Source organism: Globicephala melas, chromosome 4, assembly GCF_963455315.2.
Source record: "Globicephala melas chromosome 4, mGloMel1.2, whole genome shotgun sequence".
NCBI classification, from domain to species: Eukaryota; Metazoa; Chordata; class Mammalia; order Artiodactyla; family Delphinidae; genus Globicephala; species Globicephala melas.
In genome coordinates this window covers 2,964,000-2,985,978 of record NC_083317.1, presented here as the reverse complement: position 1 = coordinate 2,985,978, position 21,979 = coordinate 2,964,000, and the positions used below count along the sequence as shown (strand labels likewise).

Genomic DNA, 21,979 nt, shown 5'->3' with positions numbered 1-21,979 from the left:
GGGCTGGGAGCCAGCAGAGGCGCAGGGGGCACGGCAGGCCCACGCACAGCTCTCGGGGGCTGCCCTGGCTGCTGCTCCCCTCTACGCTTTCTCCTCGCCGTCCAGGGGCGTCAGGGGTGAGCAGAGCGCAGACGGGAAGAAGGCAGAACGAGCAGGCCTCTCTGTGCTGCAGCTCTAACGGGGGCACCGTGGCTGCAGAAACCCAAGGCGGAGGCGCGCACGGGGGCAGCCAGGGCAGCTGGAGGCCACTGACCCAGAGGGCCCTGAAGCCACTGGGCTGGTGGCCGCGGCCCTGGGGTCCTGGGGCTCTGACCCACGTCAGGCCTACCTGCCCATGTGCTACAGAGGGGTCTCGGGGTGGACGAGAGAACCGAGAAGCCAAGGACGAGGGAGGAGAGCCCTTCAGTTCAGGCCCAGGTCTCGTTAGACACGCAGCAAAGCCCCGTGCCACGGGCTGCCACCCTGCGCATCATGACCCCAGCCCCCAGGCCAGCTCTGCAGGCCCTGGAAACGCGTGAGCAGACCCTCCCTCCCCACCAGGCCCAGCTGGGCCTCTGGAAGCTGCCAGAACCGTCCACGTGTGATCAGCTGGACCCCAGCCAAACAGGGCACCCGCCCGGGAGCATCAGAGCGAAGAACCCCGAGAGCCTGAAAGGCAGCCCACACCTTCTCCCCTGCAGATCCCCTGACAGCTGAAGGCTCAGATGACCTGACCTGGGGATGCACTGGCCAGTGCGCCATCCTGGGGGCATGAGGCTGACCCACGATGGACAGAGGTAGGGAATCCTGGGCATGCTCAGCTCCCCGCCAGGCACCACTATTTTTTCCATTTCCAAGCAGGATTAGAGGCCTTTCTGTAAATTAGTGTTTTGAATGCAAACATGGTAAGATATAAATTTTTTCCCATTTACATGACTAGGTGCCTTCAGAATTTGAAATACACGATTCCTCTCAAGCTGGAAGAAGTTTACATGGACAGGAAAAACACTTTTCCAACGTAAAACGAATTTTTTCCACAGGATCCATGACTGGAGAGACGCTCTATAAACCAGAGACAAACGTGAGGTTACCTTGTTGCTCCAGGGCTCCGCCGGCTCCTGCAGGCTGGGCAGGTGACAACAATGCAACTCGCGGCCGCTTCTGTACTGCCAGAGTCTCAGGGTGCGGTCCTGCACACACCAAGGACGGGTCAGCACCCAATGAGGCGTCCAGGCTTCACTGGGTAGTGGGAATAACTCAGCTACGTCCACTGCACCTCTCTCCCGGCTAAAGGCTCTTTGCTTAGAAACAACTGTGCAAAGCGTCGCACAAACCAATAAGTAAACATGGGTGACCCCACACAGCCAAATGGGCAAGGACACAAGACACCCTGTCACATGCCGGAGGTCAAAGACAACACCTGCTATGCTTGGGCTGGGAGTGAACACACACGCATGCACGCACGTACACACACGGACCCATCAATGAGCATGCATTCGCACAAGGAGAAACACATGGGGTTAATGAGCATGTGACACCTGTCCACACATCACTGTTTAAGAATGAGTGAAAAGAGGACATCCGTTTGTTACCCATGAGAGTGTCAACTGGCATGGCCTTGATGTGTGCTCCAAAAGTAACATAAATGCAAAAAAAGGAGGGTTTATCAGGAACAAGACAAAGATGCCCACTTTGGCCACTTTTATTCAACACAGTAATGACAGTCTTAGCCACAGCAATCAGACAAGAAAAAGAAAAGGAATCCAAATTGGAAAAGTAAAACTGTTACTGTTTGCAGATGATGTGATTTTATATATAGAAAAGCCTCCACCAAAAGACTACTAGAAATAATAAATGAACAGAATAAAGTTGCAGGGTACACAATCAATGTAGAAAAATCTGTTGTGCTTCTACACACTAACAACAGACTAAAAGAAAGAAAAATTAAGAAAGCTACCCCACTTACAATTTATTTAGGAATAAATTTAACCAAGGAGATGAAAGACCTGTACTCAGAAAAGTATAAGACATTGTAGATAGAAACTGAAAACACAAACAAATGGAAAGATATTCCTGCTCATGGATTAGAAGAATTAACATTGTTAAAATGTACATTATTAACTAAAACAATTGAAGACTCACTCCAATCACTATCAAAATCACAACATGTTTCAAACATAAGACAAAAAAATCCTAAAATTTATATGAAACCACAAAAGACCCAGAAAAGCCAAAGCAATCTTGAGAAAGAATAACAAGGCTAGAGTGTGTCACGCTCCCTGATTTCAAACTATACTGCAAAACTACAATAATCAAAATGGCATGGTATTGACAGAAAAACACACACACAGATCAATGGAACAGAATTGAGAGCCCAGAAATAAACCCATGCACTTATGGACAATTTACAACAAAGGAGTAAAGAACATACAACAGAGAAAGGGCAGTCTCTTCAATAAATGGTGTGGGGTAAACTGAACAGCCATATACAAAAAAATAAAACTGGTCCACAATCTCAAACCATACACAAAAATGAACTTGAAATGGATTAAAGACTTACACGTAAGACCTGAAACCATAAGACTCCTAGAAGAAAACACAGGCAGTACACCCTTTGACATTGATCTTAGCAATATCTTTCTGAATATATCTCCTCAGGCAAAGGAAATAAAAGCAAAAATAAACAAATGGAACTATTTCAATCTAAAAAGCTTCTACACAGCAAGAGAAACGATCAACAAAAGGACAACCAACCGAATAGGAGAAGATATTTCCAAATCATATATCTGATAAGTGGTTAATAACCAAAACAGATAAGGAACTCCTACAACGCGACAACAAAAAACCTTTAAAAATGGGCAGAGAAGGGGCTTCCCTGGTGGCGCAGTGGTTGAGAATCTGCCTGCCAATGCAGGGGACACGGGTTCGAGCCCTGGTCTGGGAAGATCCCACATGCCGCGGAGCAACTGGGCCCGTGAGCCACAACTACTGAGCCTGCGTGTCTGGAGCCTGTGCTCCACAGCAAGAGAGGTCGCGACAGTGAGAGGCCCACGCACCACGATGAAGAGTGGCCCCCGCTTGTCACAACTAGAGAAAGCCCTCGCACAGAAACGAAGACCCAACACAGCCCAAAATAAATAAATAAATAAATTTATTTATTTAAAAAAAAAACGGGCAGAGACTATGAATAGACATTTTTCTAAAGACATACAGATGGGCAACACGCACATGAAAAGATGCCCAACATCACTAATCACCAGGGAAATGCAAATCAAAACCACAATGAGATATCACCTCACATCTGCCAGAATGACTACTACCAAAAAGACAACAAATGACAAATGTTGGCAAGGATGTAGAGAAAAGGGAACCCCCGTGCACTGTTGGTGGGAATGTAAACTGGTGCAGCCACTGTGGAAAACAGTATGGAGGTTCCTCAAAAAATTAAAAATAGGGCTTCCCTGGGGGCGCAGTGGTTGAGAGTCCGCCTGCCGATGCAGGGGACACGGGTTCGTGCCCCGGTCCGGGAAGATCCCACATGCCGCGGAGCGGCTGGGCCCGTGAGCCGTGGCCGCTGAGCCTGCGCGTCCGGAGCCTGTGCTCCGCAACGGGAGAGGCCACAACAGTGAGAGGCCCGCATACCGAAAAAAAAAATTAAAAATAGAGCTACCATATGATCCAACAATTCCACCCCTGAGAAGAAAACAAAAAACACTAATTTGAAAAGATATACGCACCCTTCTGTTCACTGCCACATTATTTGCAATAGCCAAGATCTGGAAGCAACCGAAGTGCGCATCAACAGAAAAACGTGGTACACACACACACACACACAATACATTACTGAGCCATAAAAAAGAATGAAATCTCACCATTTGCAGCAACGTGGATGGACCTGGAGGGTATTAAGCTCAGTGAAATAAGTCAGATGGAGAAAGACAAATACCATATGATTTCACTCATACGTGGAATATAAAAAGTAAACGAACAAAACAAAAACAAACATGCAGATACAAAGAACAGAGCAGTGGTTAGCAGAGGGGAAGGGGTGGGGGGAGGGCAAGATGAGTGAAGCGAGTCAACTGCACTGTATTGTGACGCATGGTGACTAAACTTTCGGTGGTGAGCACACTGTAATGTATAAAGAAGTCAAAATGCAACGTTGTCCACGTGAAACGTACACGTTATAAACCAACGTTACCTCGGTAATACAAAAAAGAGGAGAGGGTTATATTAAGGAACGTTTGTTACAACGCTCATTAAGACGGCAGGAAACAGAACCACACATCTAAGGAGAAGGACCAGACAATGAGTGAAACGAAGCAGGGTCCACGCCAGCATCCGCCTCAGAAAAACCCCTCCTGTGAGTGGGATCCCTTTACTAAAACCAGACGTGCACAGGCCACACCCACCTGCGGAGCAAATACGGAGTCTGAGGAGAAGAACCTCCGTGTGACTTAAATGACCGAGAGAGAAAGAGGAAAATTAACTTCCCCCAAATGGTTAAGGCAGGAAGCTCCGGGTGCTGGGACGTGAGTATGAATGCCTTGCCGTCAATATGGCTGACAAACAGGGAGACGAACGCACGTCTACAGGTGTCCCCACTCGCCCCTAGTCCCCCCAGGCGACAAGGGGTGTTTTAGAGCAGAGCCCTACAGGACAAAGCCAATCACGGGTAGATGCAGACAGAACCCAGATGCTGGGGACAGATGATGGGAACAAGAGGCCTTGGTCTCGGGGACGCTGGGACACATGTAGAGAAGAGACACGGGGCCCCTCCCCACAAAGGGTGAAGACAGGACACCGAACCCCACCCCCACGAGAAAAGGAGGACTGACTGACCCAGGAGGGCTCCCACAGGGATGCAGCCGGGTGCCCGAGTCTGACACCCAGGCTCGCAAACCCAGCCCCAATGCCGTAAGCGGACGGACCACCAGACATCGAGGAAAACCTCCAGCTGGAAAGGTGTGTGACACACAGGGAGGAAAGGAAACACACACGGGAAAATCCCTAAAAAAAAACACACGCCACAGCACCGCAAGGAGTCCAAAGTCTCCATTCAGGATGCAAGGATGGGGGCTATGAAGAGAGAACATCCCAGGGACGAGAAAGAGCCTCTTGGAAAGTAGAAACCACAGCGGAAATGAACACGCCCACAGAAGTCTGGAAAATAAAGTTGAGAAAATCTCCCCCAAAGAAGAACAGGGAGCAGGCACATGGGAGAAAACATATGAAAGGAAAGAATCAAGAGTCAGCGGGTCAAACATCCAACTGCACAAATCCCAGGAAGAGTGAGGCGCGGACGGCTCCAGAGGGAGGGAGCCTAGGGAAACTCCCAGGTCTGTGGACCTGAAGACTCAGAACGGACAGAGCCACTGACCGTGCAGCTAATTTCAGGGCCCCCATGACACCCCCGCCCTGCTCCATCGTTCTTCAGAGCACGGGGTGAGAAGGCCCCCAGAAAACAGCCAGAGAGAAGGGCGATCAGAGCCCACATGAAGGACCCAGACTCAATGGCCGCAGACTTCTCAAAAGAAAAAGCAGGCAGAAAACCAAGCAAACTAAAAACCAGAGAAAAGCCTGGAGCAAGGCTTGACAATCTGCAGGGAAACACCTGACTGAGCATCATACACCTGCCTGATAACCGAGTGCTGGGGGCGGGAGAAGGGCACCTCCTGAAAGGCAGGCTCCTTCCTAACCACCCTCCCTCACCTTCAGAAAGCTGGCCCGTGACATGTACCCCAAACAAGGTCGGGGGGCACGTTCTGGAGACAAGGAGCCCACCAGCAAAGAGGGAGGGGACGCAGGCAGGACACTGCTGATGCCCACGCAGATGGCAGCAGCTGACACGAAGAAACTGCTCGTGCTTGTTTCTTGATGACTCGCATTGTTTGGAAACACCGGCCACCAAGAGGACACAGCCGAAGGCGCCCAGGGCCTGCCTTGGAGGCCACGGCGGGTGGAGTGCTAGTTTCCACTCTAAGCCTTACAGCAGCATCTGACTCTTTAAATAAACATACAATCTGCACTTCACAGCGTGCAGGGCACGCAGCATACCACGCCTGGGCCGGGTGGCCCGTGAGGAGGTAGGAAGGCAATGGGATGGGGCACCCAAGACGGCCAGCGCCAGCCCTACTGCAGTTCTGTAAAAAGGAGTAGAAGCAAAACGCTGGACTTGACAAAGCTAAGTGGTAAGACCAAAGGTGGTCACTACGCTTTTCTGTGTGGCTGAGTATTTTTTTTTATTGTAAAAGAGGCTTACAGCAAAATTCACAGAAACTGGCTATCTCTGGGAACTCCAGCACATTTATTTTCTTCTCTTTACTTTCACAAGTCACTTTCAAGAGAAGGGAAAAGTAAAAACCTGTGAGAAACCACACCTGGTGAAGGAAATAGGACGTGGCCACCGCCTGGAAGGCCTGCCTGTCAGGAGTCCATGAGGCCCCCAGCCCACCCCAGGCCCCTGAGTTGCATAAAAAGCTAAAGGGTGGAAAGACAAAGATAAAGGGCTGTGGGCAGAGCTTCTGAAAAGAAAAGAAGAACCAGAGCCAGTTAGGAACTCAAAACCTGCACTCCAGCAGAAGTACTGCCCGATGATCCTTCTGAAGAGTGTTCCTTAGAGAAAGGTGCCGCCAATCACCCAGCTGTTAAGGCTTCCGGCTCCTGGGACAGAGCTGCTGTACTTGGTGATCAAACTTCCACCAAGGCCAAGTGCCTGGCCCCTCTCCACGCGCTCACACAGGGGCGGGTCAGGGACAAGGGCTGAGAGCGGCAGGACCGGAGGGAACCAGGTCCCTCTGGGATTCGGAAAGGGCCGTCTACCAACCGTTCTGACGAGGTCATGGTGCTGTAAGGAGCCCTCAGACCGGAGTCCCTGCACACCGGTTCTGGCTCAGTGCGCGCGCGCGCGCACACACACACACACACACATGCACACACGCACAGCCCTGGAGCAGCCGGCCGGCTCTACCCTGCAGACCACAAGCACCACCTAGTGGACGGCCACCCGGGAAAGGCACGTGCTGACCTCCCAACCACGCTGGGAACAGAAGACGGGCTGCTCGCTGACAGGTCCTCCCCCAACCGAGGCTCCAGGCTGCACCCCCAGCACGGGGAGCTGGGGCGCCCATGGGGAGCAGAGCACTTACCCCGGACGAGGACAAGAGCAGCTCGGGGTGGTCTGGCACCACGAAGATGCGACTCACAAACCTGCAGGTGGAGAGAGGCAGCGGGTGAGCCGGGCTGCTGTGACTCTGCCCCGCCCGTGCCACCTCGAAGCCTGACCCCAGCAGAAGCCGAGAGGGGTGGCATGACTGCGTGAGGAGCACGCCCCGTCCCTCGGGCCCAGAGGCAGTCCCCGGCCGCGCCAGCCAGGAAGGCCCCCAGGGTTCTGCCCTGCTCGGGAGCTGCCCAACCACGCGCTTCAACGGGGCCTGTGACACCAGGGCGACCTGCGAGCAGGGCCGGGTGGAAGGGGGGCAGCGCCACCAACCGCAGCCAGGGTCACACCCACAAGCCTCAGCGGAGCAGCCCAGCCCCCCAAGAAGGCAGCCTCGGGGCTGCAGGCGCGCACCAGCGTCTCTAACGCGACCACCCTGGGAGAGGGGCCCCCGTGGCTCCCTCGCCTCCACCGGTTCCCATCCCAGCCGCCTGGAGCCTCACCCCGGCCTGGGCCCCGGCCTGGCTGCAGCCACCCTCCCTCCCCAGGACAGCCTTCCCCGAAGGCCCTCAAAAAGGAACAAGAACACGTTGCAGGATGAATGCAGCCTGTGTCCCCCGCAATGGCATGTCCACGACAGCGGGTACGAGCCACCTCGATGTGTTTACAGGAAAGGAGTGGAAACCACAGTTTCCAGGGCCTTCACCAAGACTCTTAAGGAGCAACAATTGGCCATTTATTCGCCGAAATATCCACTGACCACCTACTGCGTGCCAGGCGCTGTGCTGAGGGCTGCAGACAGCAGTGAGCAGACCTGACAAAGACCCCCCCCAAGTCTAGGACTCGGTGGGAGACGGGCCATAGGAGACCCGGGGTGTCCGCGGAGGCTCAGAAAGGCCCGTCCAGCAGAAACACGGCCGCAGCCATGACGTGAGTCACCAAGGGCACTTTACATTGGCTGATAACCACGCTAAAAAGGTAAACAGACTCAGGTGAGACTAATTTTAATACTATGTTTTGACTTAACTCAATACACCCAAAACGTTATCGTCTCAACCTGCAATCAATGTAACAAATTAATAATGAGCTATTTTTACACTGTTTTTTCACACTGTCTCTGGAATCAGGCGTTTGACACTAACTACTGGCACCTCTCACTTGAGACCTGGCGGCTCATGGCTCTGAACTGGCCGGCACAGGCTGAGAAGCCCAGCAGGGAGGGGCCGGGGGGAGGGGCGCTTCCTGAGAGGGCAGGTGGCATCGGGCGGAAAGCTGAGTGAAGGAGGGCGCTGGGCAGCGTGGGCAAGAGCTTGCCCGGTGGAGAAAATGGCACATGCAAAGGCCCCCGAGAGACGGCAACGGGGCGGGGGACTGGCCGGCCACAGGAACTCTGCTCGCAGGATTACTAGACAACTGAATAAAAGCTAAAACAACGCTATCGTGACGTACAAAGCCAGCAACCATCGCCCTTTAGGGTCAACGTTCCATTCAAAAACCAGGAAACAGGAGCGATCTCAGAATTGAATTAAATCCCTCCAATTCTTCCCCTGCCTCAAATAACGCAGTTTAAAACACTTCAGCCAGTTAAACTAAGTGCTTTTCCTTCCTGCAAACTGTAATCAGCCTTTTGCCTCAGAAGAGCGACATTCTTCAGAAACGCCACCCTCACATGACGTCAAACTTCACTTACTAAAGGAGCGCTCACTTGCCAGAAGACAGATCACAGAGCAACAACGCCTGCCTGGACGATTTCAATTGCTGAAGCCTGTTCCTCGTCCCCCGACACACCCCCACTGACCGCTGACTCTACTGCCGGGCGCTGAAGGGCATCGATGCTGGCCTGCGGTGACCACGCACTGGGGACTGAGACCTCGGTACCACCAAGAAAACCTCTGGGAAATGCATTCTGAACAGGGAAGGAGGTCCTGAAGGTTCTGAAGCCCTGGGACCAGGGGTGAGCTAGACGGGGCCCATGAGGAAGCAAACCGATGCAGGCCAGGCATCCAGGCTGGTCCCCTCCTCCCAGGAGGCACCTCTCACTTCGCCACCAGCTTCCCCAGCTGAAGGGTCCACCTGCGTTTCAAACCTGAGCCTCCCTCTGTGGAGGGTGAGGGACTCACTCGGTGGGGGTACAGGGACGGGGGACACTCACTAGTTGGGGCGACGGGGATGGGGACACGGTGCGGGGACAGGGGCCACTCGGTCGGGGGACGGGGGACACTCACTAGGTGGGGGGACAGGGATAAGGTCACTCACTCAGTCGGGGGACAGGGGACACTCACTCAGTGGGGGGACGGGGGACACTCACTCGGTGCGGGGACGGGGGACACTCACTCGGTGTGGGGACGGGGACGGGGGACACTCACTCAGTGGGGGGACGGGGGACACTCACTCGGTGCGGGGACAGGGGACACTCACTCGGTGCGGGGACGGGGGACACTCACTCGGTGTGGGACGGGGACGGGGGACACTCACTCGGTGTGCCCGAGGCAGAAGGACTCGATGTTGTGCGGAGCCGCAGCCCAGCTCACGCGGATTTTCTCGTCCCGGTCGGCAGTGAGGACATAGCGGTCGTCGGGACTCACGGCCTGTGCACGAGGGTTAGAAGGGGCGGGTCAGCATGGCCGGCTCCCCCCCACCACCCCAGGCCTCAGCTCACGTGTCCCCCGAGGGCCACAGCTGCCCCACACCTGCTCCCGCCCCAGCCCGGCTGCGCCCACTCCCGTCTCCGGCACCTGGTCGCCTTCCTCTCCTTCCTTTCACGTGTCCCCATGTCCAGCCCGCCACTGAGTCCTGGTGATCTGTCCTTCACAACCCCCCCGGTTCCTGTGAGCCCCTGCAGGGTTCCACCCCGCCCCCGCCGCCCCTGGCCGCAGCCCAGCCCTCGTGGGCCTCTCGGGGCCCCTGGGGGCGCAGCTCATGGCTCGGGGGCTCCGAGGACGCCTGCTCTTTCCACACCCTTCCCCCTCGTCTCCCCGACCTGGGCCTCCCCCACGTCTAGACCACGCAGCTGCCCCTAACTTGACCGTCCTCTTTCAGCCTGCTGCCAGCTTCACCTCTGAAATCGGGGCCCTGCCCACAGCAGAGCCCAAACCCGCCCACCTGGCACACAGGCCGCCCCCTCCTCGTCCCGAGCCGGACTGTAGCCAATGAAGCACGTCGCCCACGTACCACATCCAGCAGCATCGACAGGTGTCCCAGTTCAAGCTTGCCGCTCCCGTGCGGCTCCAGCACCGAAAAGGAATAAACGTCCCCAGACTTGTCTGCTACCAGAACCTTCTCCTCAGAGGCCGTGAAGGTCAGGGCTGTGCACCTCCTCACCACAGTCCTACAAGGCCAGAGAAGCCCACGGTCGCCTCTACAGGTCGTCGCCAGGGCCGCCCGCTGACCCGCAAGGTTCCCGCCATGTGGCAGCTACCGAAGACGGTGCCAAAAACATAAGGGATGGAAACAGAGCCAAGGCCTCCGACAAAACTTACTTTCGCAATATCTTTTCCTCTAAAAATGTGCTAATGGCAGAATCTGAGCGGTGGGTTTCTACGTGGCCAATGTGAGACCCGCTCAGCCTGACGGTGTGTTTGAAGGCTGTCCTGATAGAGTGCTGGGGGCGGGGCTCTCCGGCCTCCCCCGCGCATCGTGCGTGGGGGGGGGACACAACAGCAGCCAGCTTCCTAAACGCCAGTGCGCTCTGGGCCGCGACCACAGCTGCGGAGGGCCCTCCTGCCCCTGTGGCTTCCCATCCAGGACCCCGCCCTCCGCGCCGCCCACCCACCGCCGGCTCTGCCGCCTGGACCGGGATCCTGCACGCGCTGCTCGTGAGCACACGGGAGGGCTGCGATGCTGAGAGCTGGGGTCGCATCACAAGTCCAAATCCTTGATCCGGGGCCACAAGAGCTGTCACGTCTGCGAGCCGGTTCAGTAACGACATCAGCCACGAGGAGCAAAACCGCAAGTGGTGACACAGGCCCCACCGCCGGCCCGCTCGCCCCGGGTCGGGGTCATGCCGGTTCCTCCTGTTACCATTTTTCATTTTGTTTCTACTGGGACGTCTTCCAGGTAGCAAACTAGGCTCTCTAAGCCTAGTTTGGAGAGACAAGGTGCCCGTATTTTTCATCCTACGTTAGAGACAAGCCATAACGCTGCTTTACACACAAACGCCTTCCGTTTATCTACACGCGTGGCCTCTTCACAGAAGGGCCGGCCTCAGCTTTGCCGTCACCCGAGGGCTGGAAGGAGACCCACTGTCCCCATAAAGAGCTAACGTCCGTGCAGACGACACCCAGCTCACAGCAGCCGGACTCCAGACGTCAGCCTGAAACGGAAACTGAACGTTACGCCCCCCCCCCACGCAGGGCCCATCAGAGCCCCGCCCGCCTTCCGCCTTCCCGCCTTCCGCCTTTCGGGAGGGAGGGGCGAGAGGACAGAGGAGAGAGCGGGAGGCCCTGCTGGGTTCCAGGCACCGCCACCGGGCTCGGCTGCTGCTGGACGGCCCCCACTCCTCGGTCCCGTGCAGCCCGGCAAGGAGGCGTGATGCCGTGAACGTGGGGAAACAACAACAAGGAAAGGGAATCAGACCCCAGGTCAAGACTGATCAGAACTCGCACGGCCTCTGCTGCACCAGCAACACAGCTGCACAGCCTAACGGGCCCACTGAGCATCTGCGCGGAGCGCGGCCACGGCCTGGGGGGGCCGGAGGGGGAGGCACGACCTCCTAGGGGGCACCGGCCTAGGACAGTCCTCGGGAGGCAACAGGCTTGCATCCCAATGAGCTCACCCACCCCAGGAGGAAGTGAGCCCTCCAGAGCCGGCCCCCTCCCCACTGCAGCCCCCCCATTCCTACTCGCATCTCGCCCCTTTGTCCTCTGCCAGCTGGGGGCTTCCAGCTTCTCAGGCTAAACCGTCCTGGCAACGATTCTAGGACGTGGCTCAGCTGTGCAGGACAAGTGTAGGAATTGGGACCCGTGGGCATCAGGACACAGGTGGCGGACAGCACCGTCGGTGGCTGGCCATGCCACCCCAGCAGAACGAGCCCCGGGGGCACCAACCTTCGGCCTCCGCGGGGTCTGGGGCCTCAGCACTTTCCCTCGCTCCACAGAGTCACTGGGTTCAAGGCCCAGGCCCCCCCAGGGTGGGTGTGGCCCCCTCCTCCCTGCCAGGGACAGAGGAAGGGCCGCTAGAGCGAGCTCTGAGCCGTGAGCAGGTCCCACAGCCGCTCGGGGCCCTGGCCGGTCAAATGTGCATGAACTGGACGTCAGATGTACTGAGGGTGGGTGCCGTTCTGAGGGGGCCCATCAGATCCCAAAGGGGTCTGTGCCCCAAAGGTGAAGAGCTGCTGCACCCCCTCCAGGGTGACGTCCACTAGACCAGCATGGGGGGGACCGCCCACTGCATGTCATCGCCCCGGCGACTTCAACTCACCCTGCTCTCCCGCAAAAGCGTAATCAGAGAGGAAAGGCGCTGAGCTCAGGGTAAACGCACAGGAAAAGGCAACGGGAGACACGCGAGCCCTGCCCTGGGCTCGCCCCGGCCCAGCCCCTTGGCCCCATTATCCAAAGGCTGCAACACGAGGGAGGTCCTGCAGTTGTAATCCGGCTCCTTAATTTCTTCCAATCACATCATGCCTTCCACACCACCTAATGCAAGCATTTCCTACACAAAGTTATTCTGTTGATATCAACTTAAAAGCCAAGAGAGAACGACTAAAGGGAAAACGCCCAGCACCGAGACCGCTAAGGTCTACGGCCCCGAGCGTTATTGGGTCTCACGTGGAAAGAAGCCCCGACACACAACCTTCCAGAGACAAAACAACACAGCACCTTCCCTTCAGTCCACACCCACAGGCCTCGGGGTAGGGGGACCCAGGCACGGTCACGGGGCCAGGCGTCTGAACACCCGCCCTGCCCCGCGCCCGGGGAGGCCTCACCTAAACTCTCTCATTAAGAAGCCCGACGCCACGCAGACCCCTGCTCCCTCCTCAGACCCTGCACGAGCCAGGACCCTTCTAGAACAGCCAGAGCCCCGCAGGAGTGGTCAGTGTGACTGCGAGGGACCCAGGGGTCAAGAGCCCTAACAGTGGGCACACCCCCTCGGTGAAGAATCACCCTCATCCGAAGAGAGGTCAGGCCCATGGCCTCACGGCCTGGGAGGAGGTGATCTCTAGGACGACAAAACAGGTCTCCAGGGGCAGAAACAGATCCCGCGAAGAAAGTGTCGCAGGGGGAAGGCAGGTGCCGCGCGGTGTCTCCCACTAGGGATCTCTGGGTGATGAGATTCAGAGTGATTTGTTTTTGTTCCCACTTTGGCCTTCTCTGAGGTTCCCAAATTTTTCATGAACCACAAAAATTCAAGGGGGAGAATGGAAAAAATTGCTGTGGTAGGAAACCACACTGCTCCAGGGACCAGACAGGACACCTACGAACCTGCCCTCAGCTGCCCTCCCGCAGACCCCACAGGGGCAGGTCTGCACACAAGCACGCCCGTGGCAGCTCTGGACGGCGGCCTGGGGGAGCCTGTCGGCCGAGGCTCACCCGTAGTGTCTCGCTCAGCACGCGACGCTATGTGGGACGGCCGGGTGACAGGGCAGCTGCAGTGGATGGACTCGTTTAACACAAATGGGAAAAACCCAAGTTCCCCAACAGAGAATCAAAGGGAAAAGGAACCACCACCCCGCAGAAAAGCAAAGGGCGTAAGACAGCTCACAAGGTACAAGCAGTTCTTCAGGGTAAGGCTGCTCTCCTCACTCCTAACGAGGCAAGCACGCAAGGTCCCACTTTTCTCTCACACGGCCCCAGGCCCAAGGTTAGATGCTACTCAGCGCTGGGGGGTGCGGTGTTTGCTCCTGCACTCCGGGGGTAAAGGGAAAACCCCTCGGGAAGGCAATTTGTGATCATCGACATAATTTACAAATACACATCTTCAGACTTGGCAATTCAGTTTTGGCAACTTTTACAGATAAATGAGAAAAGTTACGTCTGAGAAAATATGATAATTCACTGAAGCACTTTTTGAAAGAGCAGAACAAGTGAAACGCAGGTAAGAAACGTCCATGAAGAGGGAAGGTCAAGAAAACGACGGGACTGCACGCAGTTGCTACTCTTCACAAAGTACTGACCAGCACAGACATCTCTGCCATCAGCTCCATCGGGTGCACCTCCAACACGCCCTTCGGTCCTGAAGACCACAAGTCTCCTCTGACCCAGGCCTGATCCCCTGGGTCCTCTGATCGTTGCCCAGGTCCCCTCGGCAACCTGGGGGTCAGACGCAGATTTCCGGATGTCCCTGGAGGGCGATCAGAGCTCTGATACATCCCGCTGCAGGCAGAATCAGCCTGCATGTCCCCGAGGCACCCTGGGGGGCCTACCAGAAGCACCGCCGGACAGCCTTTACTTTAGCAAAAGAACTACTGCCAGATTCCTTTAGATCGTTTGATTTCCATCTTTTGGGGCAAAGCCCCCTTTCTGAGAACCTGACGTAAGGTATGGAGACTCCACAGACAAAAGTCAGCAGTCAGGGTCAAGAAAGGAGATTAACTACTGTTACGGGCTGAACTGTGCCCCCCCCCAAATTCATGCTGGAATCTAAACCCCCCCCTCAGACCTCAGAATGTGGCTGTATTTGGAAAGACAGCCTTTAGAGAGGTGATTCAGGTGCGATGTGGCTGTCCAGGTGGACCCCAATCCAGTGTGATGGGCACCCTTACAAGAGGAAAACAGCACACAGAGGGATGACCATGTGAAGAGACAGCAAGAGGGTGGCCATCTACAAGCCACGCCCAGGAGAAACCAATCCTGCTGACACCCTGATCTTGGACCTCAGCCCCAGAACTGTGAGGACTGAATACCTGTTGTTGAAGCTGTGGTGTTCGTTACGGCAGCCCTGGCTGCCTCATCAGCCACCATCACCTGCCATCACTGTCGCGGGCCTGCCCTCCCGGCTCCCTACAGGTTGTGGAAGCAAAACCAAGGCTACCCGCAAGGATCCCTGTGGGGGAGCTCAGGGTCAGAAACCCCAACGTTCCTGGCAATGCTGAACCCCGAAAACACAGGACATCGTCTGTGCTCTAAGTGACCCGCTGATGTTCCGGCTGTGTTGGCAGGAAGATGCTGCCTCACAGGCCTCTCCGGGTAAGGGTGATGTGAATTCACATCGGCAGGAAGGAGCAGTTCATCATCAATGATCCTGTGGCTACACGGCAACACACACTTAGAAGTCATTCTGGGGCTGGAAACTGTACCTGGCCGCGCGGTCGCTGGAGGCGCGGGCGCAGGGCCCCGTGCATCCTTTTAATTTTCTGTTTTAAGCTTTTACAACATGACCATCTATTGCCTATCTAATGCACAAAAACACGCATAAGGTAAAAACGAAGCAATGTTACTGGACTTTATTCTTGACCTGACTGGAATCGAGGGCAGAGTGGGTACTCCTTGCTTTTGATGCCACCTGGAATCTGGCTTTTTATCCGTCTCTTAGCAAATAAGATGAGATAGAAATCTTAGAAGTGTAGCTGTCCCAATACAGGTGTGAGTCGGCTACAACAGGAAATTCCTTGACCTTGGCCCTTCAGTAGTTAGAGCGTTATAACCCCGCACACGTTTATCTCTGATTATGAAAGGGCAGTTAAACCCTGCAGCCCGCAGGGAGGCAAGAAGAAGGGGAAGGGCCGGCTCTGCTCCGTGTGGGTGTTTCCATCAATGTCAAAGAACAATCAAAATAAAGCCCGCCTGCACCCTCCTAAGGAAACAGAGAAGGCGCAAGTTAAGAGAGTATCAAAGCCAAAGGGCATTTACATCTGCCCCCAGCCGACTGTCAGCATCACCCACCTCCTCTCCAAAGACAAGGAAGCTCTCGGGAAGCAAGAGCTCAGAAAACCACAGCGCCCCCTCCCTTGAGGAAATGATGGAGAGAGACGCAGGAGAAGAACAAAAAGTCAGAAGAGCACGCACAGGACTTTGCTGGGTAAGAGGAAACACCCAGGCCCAGTGACAGCTATGTTCTTGCTGAGTTACTGACATCATCTCCCATCAATGCTGAGCCCCCAGCCCTTGAGATACTCAAGTAAGTGCACCGACTTAAAAACTCACCAAGTTAAAACCGTGGCCCAGGGCTTCCCTGGTGGTGCAGTGGTCGGGAGTCCGCCTGCCGATGCAGGGGACAAGGGTTCGTGCCCCGGTCCGGGAAGATCCCACATGCTGCGGAGCGGCTGGGCCCGTGAGCCATGGCCGCTGAGCCTGCGCGTCCGGAGCCTGTGCTCCACAACGGGAGAGGCCACAGCGGTGAGAGGCCCGCGTACCGCAAAAAAAAAAAAAAAAAACGTCGCCCAGGTGCCTTAACTTACACGAAGCCCCCGACACACTCCCAGGGGGCATGCTGGCATTCTCTATTTCTGCCACCACAAGACTGGAGAAACAGTGTTTGGAAAGCACGACGGCACAGTGGCCAGGGGCACAGACTCTGTAGCCAGTGACCAGGACAGGGCCCAGCTGAGCTGAGTGACTGGAGCTGCTTCAAAGCTTCCTGAGCAGCGGTGTGGGTGAGAACACCGCCCCGCCCCGCGCCGCCCCACTCACGGGCCTGGTATGAGAATTAAATCAGTTAACACAAGTACAGCTCTCGAAACGGCTCCTGGCACAGAACTGGTGCTCTGTGTTAGCTTCTTACACTATCGCTACTGTCACTATTGTTATTGGCATGCAAGTGTAAGCCGTGCGTTCAACAGCGTAGTGATTCCACGTTAGCATTTCATACCTGACACTCAGACATTGCCATGGTTTTGTACGGAAAAGAATCAGACGCTTACTGTCATCAGTTAAAGCGAAATAGCTGCCGGACGTGGAGAAGGTGGACGCCAGAACCGTGTCACTCCCCTTATCCACGGGCTGTCCGTCCTCCCTGAGAAAGAGAGGGGGCAAGTCAGGCCTTACCTCAGCAAGTGAGGCTGTGTCCTCCAGCCAGCCCTGTGCGTTTATAACGCGATCGGACGTGGAAAATGTGATGAGGTTCACGTAGCCAGAACATAAAACATACTAAGGGGACACGGAGAGGTTAAAGACCACTCTAATTTTTAAGGAGTAAAGCTAATTAAACAGAAAAGTCTCTCAGCATGCACACCAGAATCCCAAGGGCTGAGCTGCAAAGACCCTCAGGGGCCCACTCCCTCAAGGACATGAACTGATCTACAACTAGAGGCAGGGATCAAATCATATTAAGAAAAATAAAGTGGGCCCCAAGCCTGATTCTTCTAAAGAAAACCACCATACAGAATGACCGTACTCTGAAAACAAACCTATGGCTACCAGGGGGGAAAGGTGGAGAGGGATAAATTGGGAGATTGGCATTGACATATACACACTACTATATATAAAACAGATAACTAATAAGGACCTACTGCAGAGCACAGGGAACTCTACTCAATATTCTGTAATGACCTATATGGGAAAAGAATCTAAAAAAGAGTGGATATATATATAGATGTACAGCTGATTCACTTTGCTGTACACCTGAAACACAACATTGTAAATCAACTGTACTCCAATAAAAAATTTTTTAAAAACCATACTCTACTTTTATCTTTCAATTAGCTAAAGTTAATTTCATATACCTGCTTTCAATGCATTTAAAATTGCCCTGTTATTTCAAAGTGCCAATAAAATAGTTAATTACTGACAAAAACGAATTTAAAGTATTTTAAAAACTGCTAATATTCTTAATGCTGAATTTGAAAGGTAGTTCCACATTTCTCTCCTGAGGTGGTCCCTGGTTTATCCACACAGCCGGGTAACAGAAATGAAGAATTCAGCAAATAAGACAGCAGCTTACTCCTTAGACTGAACGGTCCCATTATTCAAACCATGCATCAGCCCTGAAGAGGCTCCCCTACCATCTCACCCTTTATGCTCTTGTGCCTCCTTTTCTGCAGCACTGCAATCATATATGAAGAGGCTGTCATCATCACTAAAGAAAAAAATAACAAAAACATTTTAAAGGAAGCACTTCGGTAATTATAATGTTCATTTCTTTTTTTTTAACCTGGATCAAAACAGTATTTGCATACTCACTAAGGGTCTTATCCACAAGAAACTGTCTCCATAAGATATTTCAGGGAACAGTTAAGGAGCTTTATTTGCTTAACCTATTTATATTTGCCATACATAACTGATATGGTCTGTCCATAAAAGTCAGTTAAGTGAAATAAATGAAGACAAAAATTCAACTGGAAGTAATATACCGTCCTTTGATAACCAGAACATCAGTGCAAGATGGCTATGTAAGAACAAGTTATATTCTGATGGTATTGAGTTTTCAGAGGGTCTTTTGTACCCGTTTAAAACCGCCATTACTTGTTTAGAAAAATGTCTCATCTGCCCCAGAAAAGCTCCCATGGCTGCCAAGCATTTACCAGTATAGAAGCCGCCCACCTTCCCTATCAGACCCTGAGCTCCCCCTCCAGTGCCTGGCACAGAGAAGACATCGTGCAAATTTATAGCCTTTAAAGTGACTGCAGCCAAACTCTTTTCACGTGGCACACTGCAGCGCAGGAAGCGAAACAGTCCTCCAAGCCAGAAACTGTGCCAGCCAGCCACTAGATTTCCTCAAAAGGTATGGAATGAAGCAACCAGATGGAGTCTAATTTAGCCGTCTCTCACTGTGGCATGTGTTAGACCCCGAGGCTCTAAAACAAAATAACCTGGGCCAGACAAGAGGTTTGTGAATAAATCTGTGAAATCTAAACTTAACATCTTATTGGATCTCTGAAACCAAACACTGAACAAAGAACACAGAGAGTATCTTTACATTTGAGAGACACATTGTTTCACGTATGGAAGAATCAAAACTACCCTGGGAAAGAAAACAGGGGCCGAAACTTACCACTACTAATATCCAAGAAGCTCCTGGGTCAAGACTATTCGACCAACAAACATTTACTGATTTAAAAATCCCGGGAACGATAAGGAAGGAGCGTGAAATTAGGGAAAGCAAAAGCAAGACCTTGTAATGGGCCACTAGGGAGGTGCGCGCAGTGGCTCTGGAGTACCCCCCGAGCGAGGAGGTGTCAGATAAAACCCTCCAGCCCCGAAGGGCAAGTAGGGCGGGATCGAGGGATGTGGGCTGGGAGGAGGAAACAGGCACCTACGCAGGAAGAGGGAGGGGAGAGAGGGGGTACGCCGAACTTGGTGGCCGGGAGTAAAGCCCTCTCCCCAAGGGCTGCCTTCCACCCCTCTCTCCAGAGAGAGTCTGACCAGCGTCCCCCAGACCCCGCAGAGCCCGGAAGTGTTCCACCCCTCTCTCCAGAGAGGGTCTGACCAGCGTCCCCCGGACCCCGCAGAGCCCGGAAGTGTTCCACCCCTCTCTCCAGAGAGGGTCTGACCAGCGTCCCCCGGACCCCGCAGAGCCCGGAAGTGTTCCACCCCTCTCTCCAGAGAGGGTCTGACCAGCGTCCCCCGGACCCCGCAGAGCCCGGAAGTGTCTCGCGCCGAACCCTCAAAGAGCGCCGCAGACCCGCCGCGGAGGGCGCGGGGCCCTGGGCAGGCGGCTAGGGGGGCCCTGGGCGGGTCTTGGGAGAAAAGCGCGGAGAGCGGACATTCCGCGGCGCAGGCACGCGGCCGGGCCCAGGTGGCAACGGAGAGCTCACAGGTAGTAGCGGGGCTCCCCGGGGTCACCCCAAGGCGGGTGCAACCCCGGCTGTGCGGGAGAGCCGGGGTCTCAGGGCCCCGACGCGCGACCGCAGCCTTGGCTCCTGCTCCAGGCCCAGACCCCTCACCTGCTCGAAGTGGAGGTGGCCAGCAACCGGCTGCCGCCCCGCACCACCAACTCATGCCCGCACAGCGCCAGCCCTGCAGAACCCGCCATGTACCCACCCGCCGCGCAGCTACCCACGTGCGCCGCCTAGCGCCTCTTCCTGCCAGCGCCGAAAAGTGACGTCAGACGTAGACGCCGCGAGGAGACGTCATCCGGGCTGGCCCCGCGAACGCGCCAGCCCCGGGCATGCGCAGAAGGTGCAGTATCCCTAAAATTCGCAAGCTGGCCTTCGCGCCTCTGGTGGCTTGGGGTCGGTTGCTGATCGCGTTTGTCCGGATGGAATACACTTGCTTGTTTAGTGTTCGTCTCATCCTCCAGACTGCATAGGGCCAGTTCTGGATCTTTCTCACGCTGTGGCCGGGCGACTTGGCCGGCCTGGTACCTACTTGGTCCTTCAAAAAGTGAGAGGGTCTGAGTTTGCCTCCAGGTCGAGGACACGGTGTCAGAGGTGGGCTCAGAGCTGAGGGAGGATAAGCCAGACGCGCCCGAAACGCAAAGCCTCTGAACTGCTATTTTTCAACCCAAGATAGGGCTCCTTTCCTGTGTTCTTATGCTCATGGAGTGGGTCACCAGGCATCAGTTATGCGGGATGATTTCTCGGGACTCTCCGCCCCCATATTCCACACTCTTCATCTAATCTCATAAATCCTCCTGGACGCCCCTTCTCTCCAGCTCCGTGGCCTCCGCCACGACACAGCCCACAGGAGTCTCACTGCTCACTGGTGTCACATCCGCCCTTGTCTCCCCACCACCCCCACCTCATGCAGTTTCCACACTGAAGCCAGAGGGACCTTTTCAGAACACAGTTCCAATTCCCTGCTTAAAATCAACAAGTGGCTTCTCATTGTTCTCAGTACAGAAACCAAATCCTAATCTTCCACTATGAGACCAAGTGTGGTCTGCCTCCTAACGACTCTGCAGCCTCCTTCCCTACCAGGCCCGCTTCAGTCTCAGTGCTCTAGCCGTGACTTCCCTTCCGTTCACTGGAACAATGGTTCTGCTAACCACAGGACCTTAGCGCGTGCTATTCTTTCCGCCTGAAATGTTCTCCCCACACCCTGTCTATGTCCCTAGTTAATTCCAGTCACTCAGTTTCATCACAGTGGAGTCATCACTTAATCAGGGAAGCCTCTCCTGACTTTCCATTATTTGCATCCACAGCACCGTGATAACTTGTTTAATGTCTGTCTCCAGACTACAAACGCCATGAAGGCAGGGACTGATGCCTACTAAATTGGCAAGTCACCGATCGATGCCCCAGCTTGCACCACAAAACCTGGCATGAAGTCAGTGCTCAATATTTGCTAAGTAAATAAATGGAACAACTAATTGGCAGTCTTAAAAGATCAGCTATTTTTGCATAAGACGAATTACGATAGGCATGAGGCATGGAAACTCTGCCTGACTCAGCCCCACCTCCAGTTTGATTCAAGGATGAATTGACACCCAGACTTAAAGCAGAATGCTTGGGAGACTTCCCTGGTGGTCCAGCGGTTAAGAATCAGCCTTCCAATGCAGGGGACTCAGGTTCGATCCCTGGTCGGGAAACTAAGATCCCACGTGCCGCGGAGCAACTAAGCCTGCGTGCCACACCTACTGAGCCTACGTGCCACCATGAGGAGCCCACGCGCTGCGGTGGAGATCCAACATGCCGCAATGGAGGATCCCCCGTGCCGCAACAAAGATCCCAAGGAAGAACCCGCGTGCCGCAGCTAAGACCCGCAGCCAAAAATAAAATAAATATTAAAAAAAAAAAAAAGCAGAATGTTTGGGAAAAGCTGGGCTTCCTTTAAGGCAATGAGGTAAAAGGGGCTTTCATGGAGGCAGACTACGGAAGAGAGTCTGTATCACAGAACAGAGAACGCAGAGGGCTGGGGGCGGGAGGTTGGGGGTGGGGAGAAGGGGCAGGAGCTAAGCCGGAGACTCACATGAGATCATCGCAAGGGAGCTTCCAAGGAGGGATTGACGCTGGGCAGAAAGCAGAGGAAGCAGGAGGCTCCACAGTGTTTCTGAAGGTGAGTCGGCTATAAACATCATTTCTATTCA

The 21,979-nt window shown here is 54.5% G+C and overlaps 1 protein-coding gene across 1 annotated transcript in view; it reads right to left on the bottom strand.

The window, feature by feature from the left end:
* Positions 1 to 20,031, bottom strand: part of WDR4 (WD repeat domain 4) — a 31,476-nt gene extending 11,445 nt beyond the window's left edge. The window contains exons 1-7 of the mRNA XM_030835503.2: positions 19,896 to 20,031; positions 18,023 to 18,088; positions 16,883 to 17,026; positions 10,310 to 10,466; positions 9,614 to 9,726; positions 7,128 to 7,188; positions 1,071 to 1,169 (exon numbers count right to left, since the gene is read on the bottom strand). Coding sequence (XP_030691363.1) covers positions 1,071 to 1,169; positions 7,128 to 7,188; positions 9,614 to 9,726; positions 10,310 to 10,466; positions 16,883 to 17,026; positions 18,023 to 18,088; positions 19,896 to 19,984 — 729 coding nt within the window. The 5' untranslated portion in view covers positions 19,985 to 20,031. The remainder of the gene's footprint in view (positions 1 to 1,070; positions 1,170 to 7,127; positions 7,189 to 9,613; positions 9,727 to 10,309; positions 10,467 to 16,882; positions 17,027 to 18,022; positions 18,089 to 19,895) is intronic.
* Between the last annotated feature and the right edge of the window lie 1,948 nt (positions 20,032 to 21,979).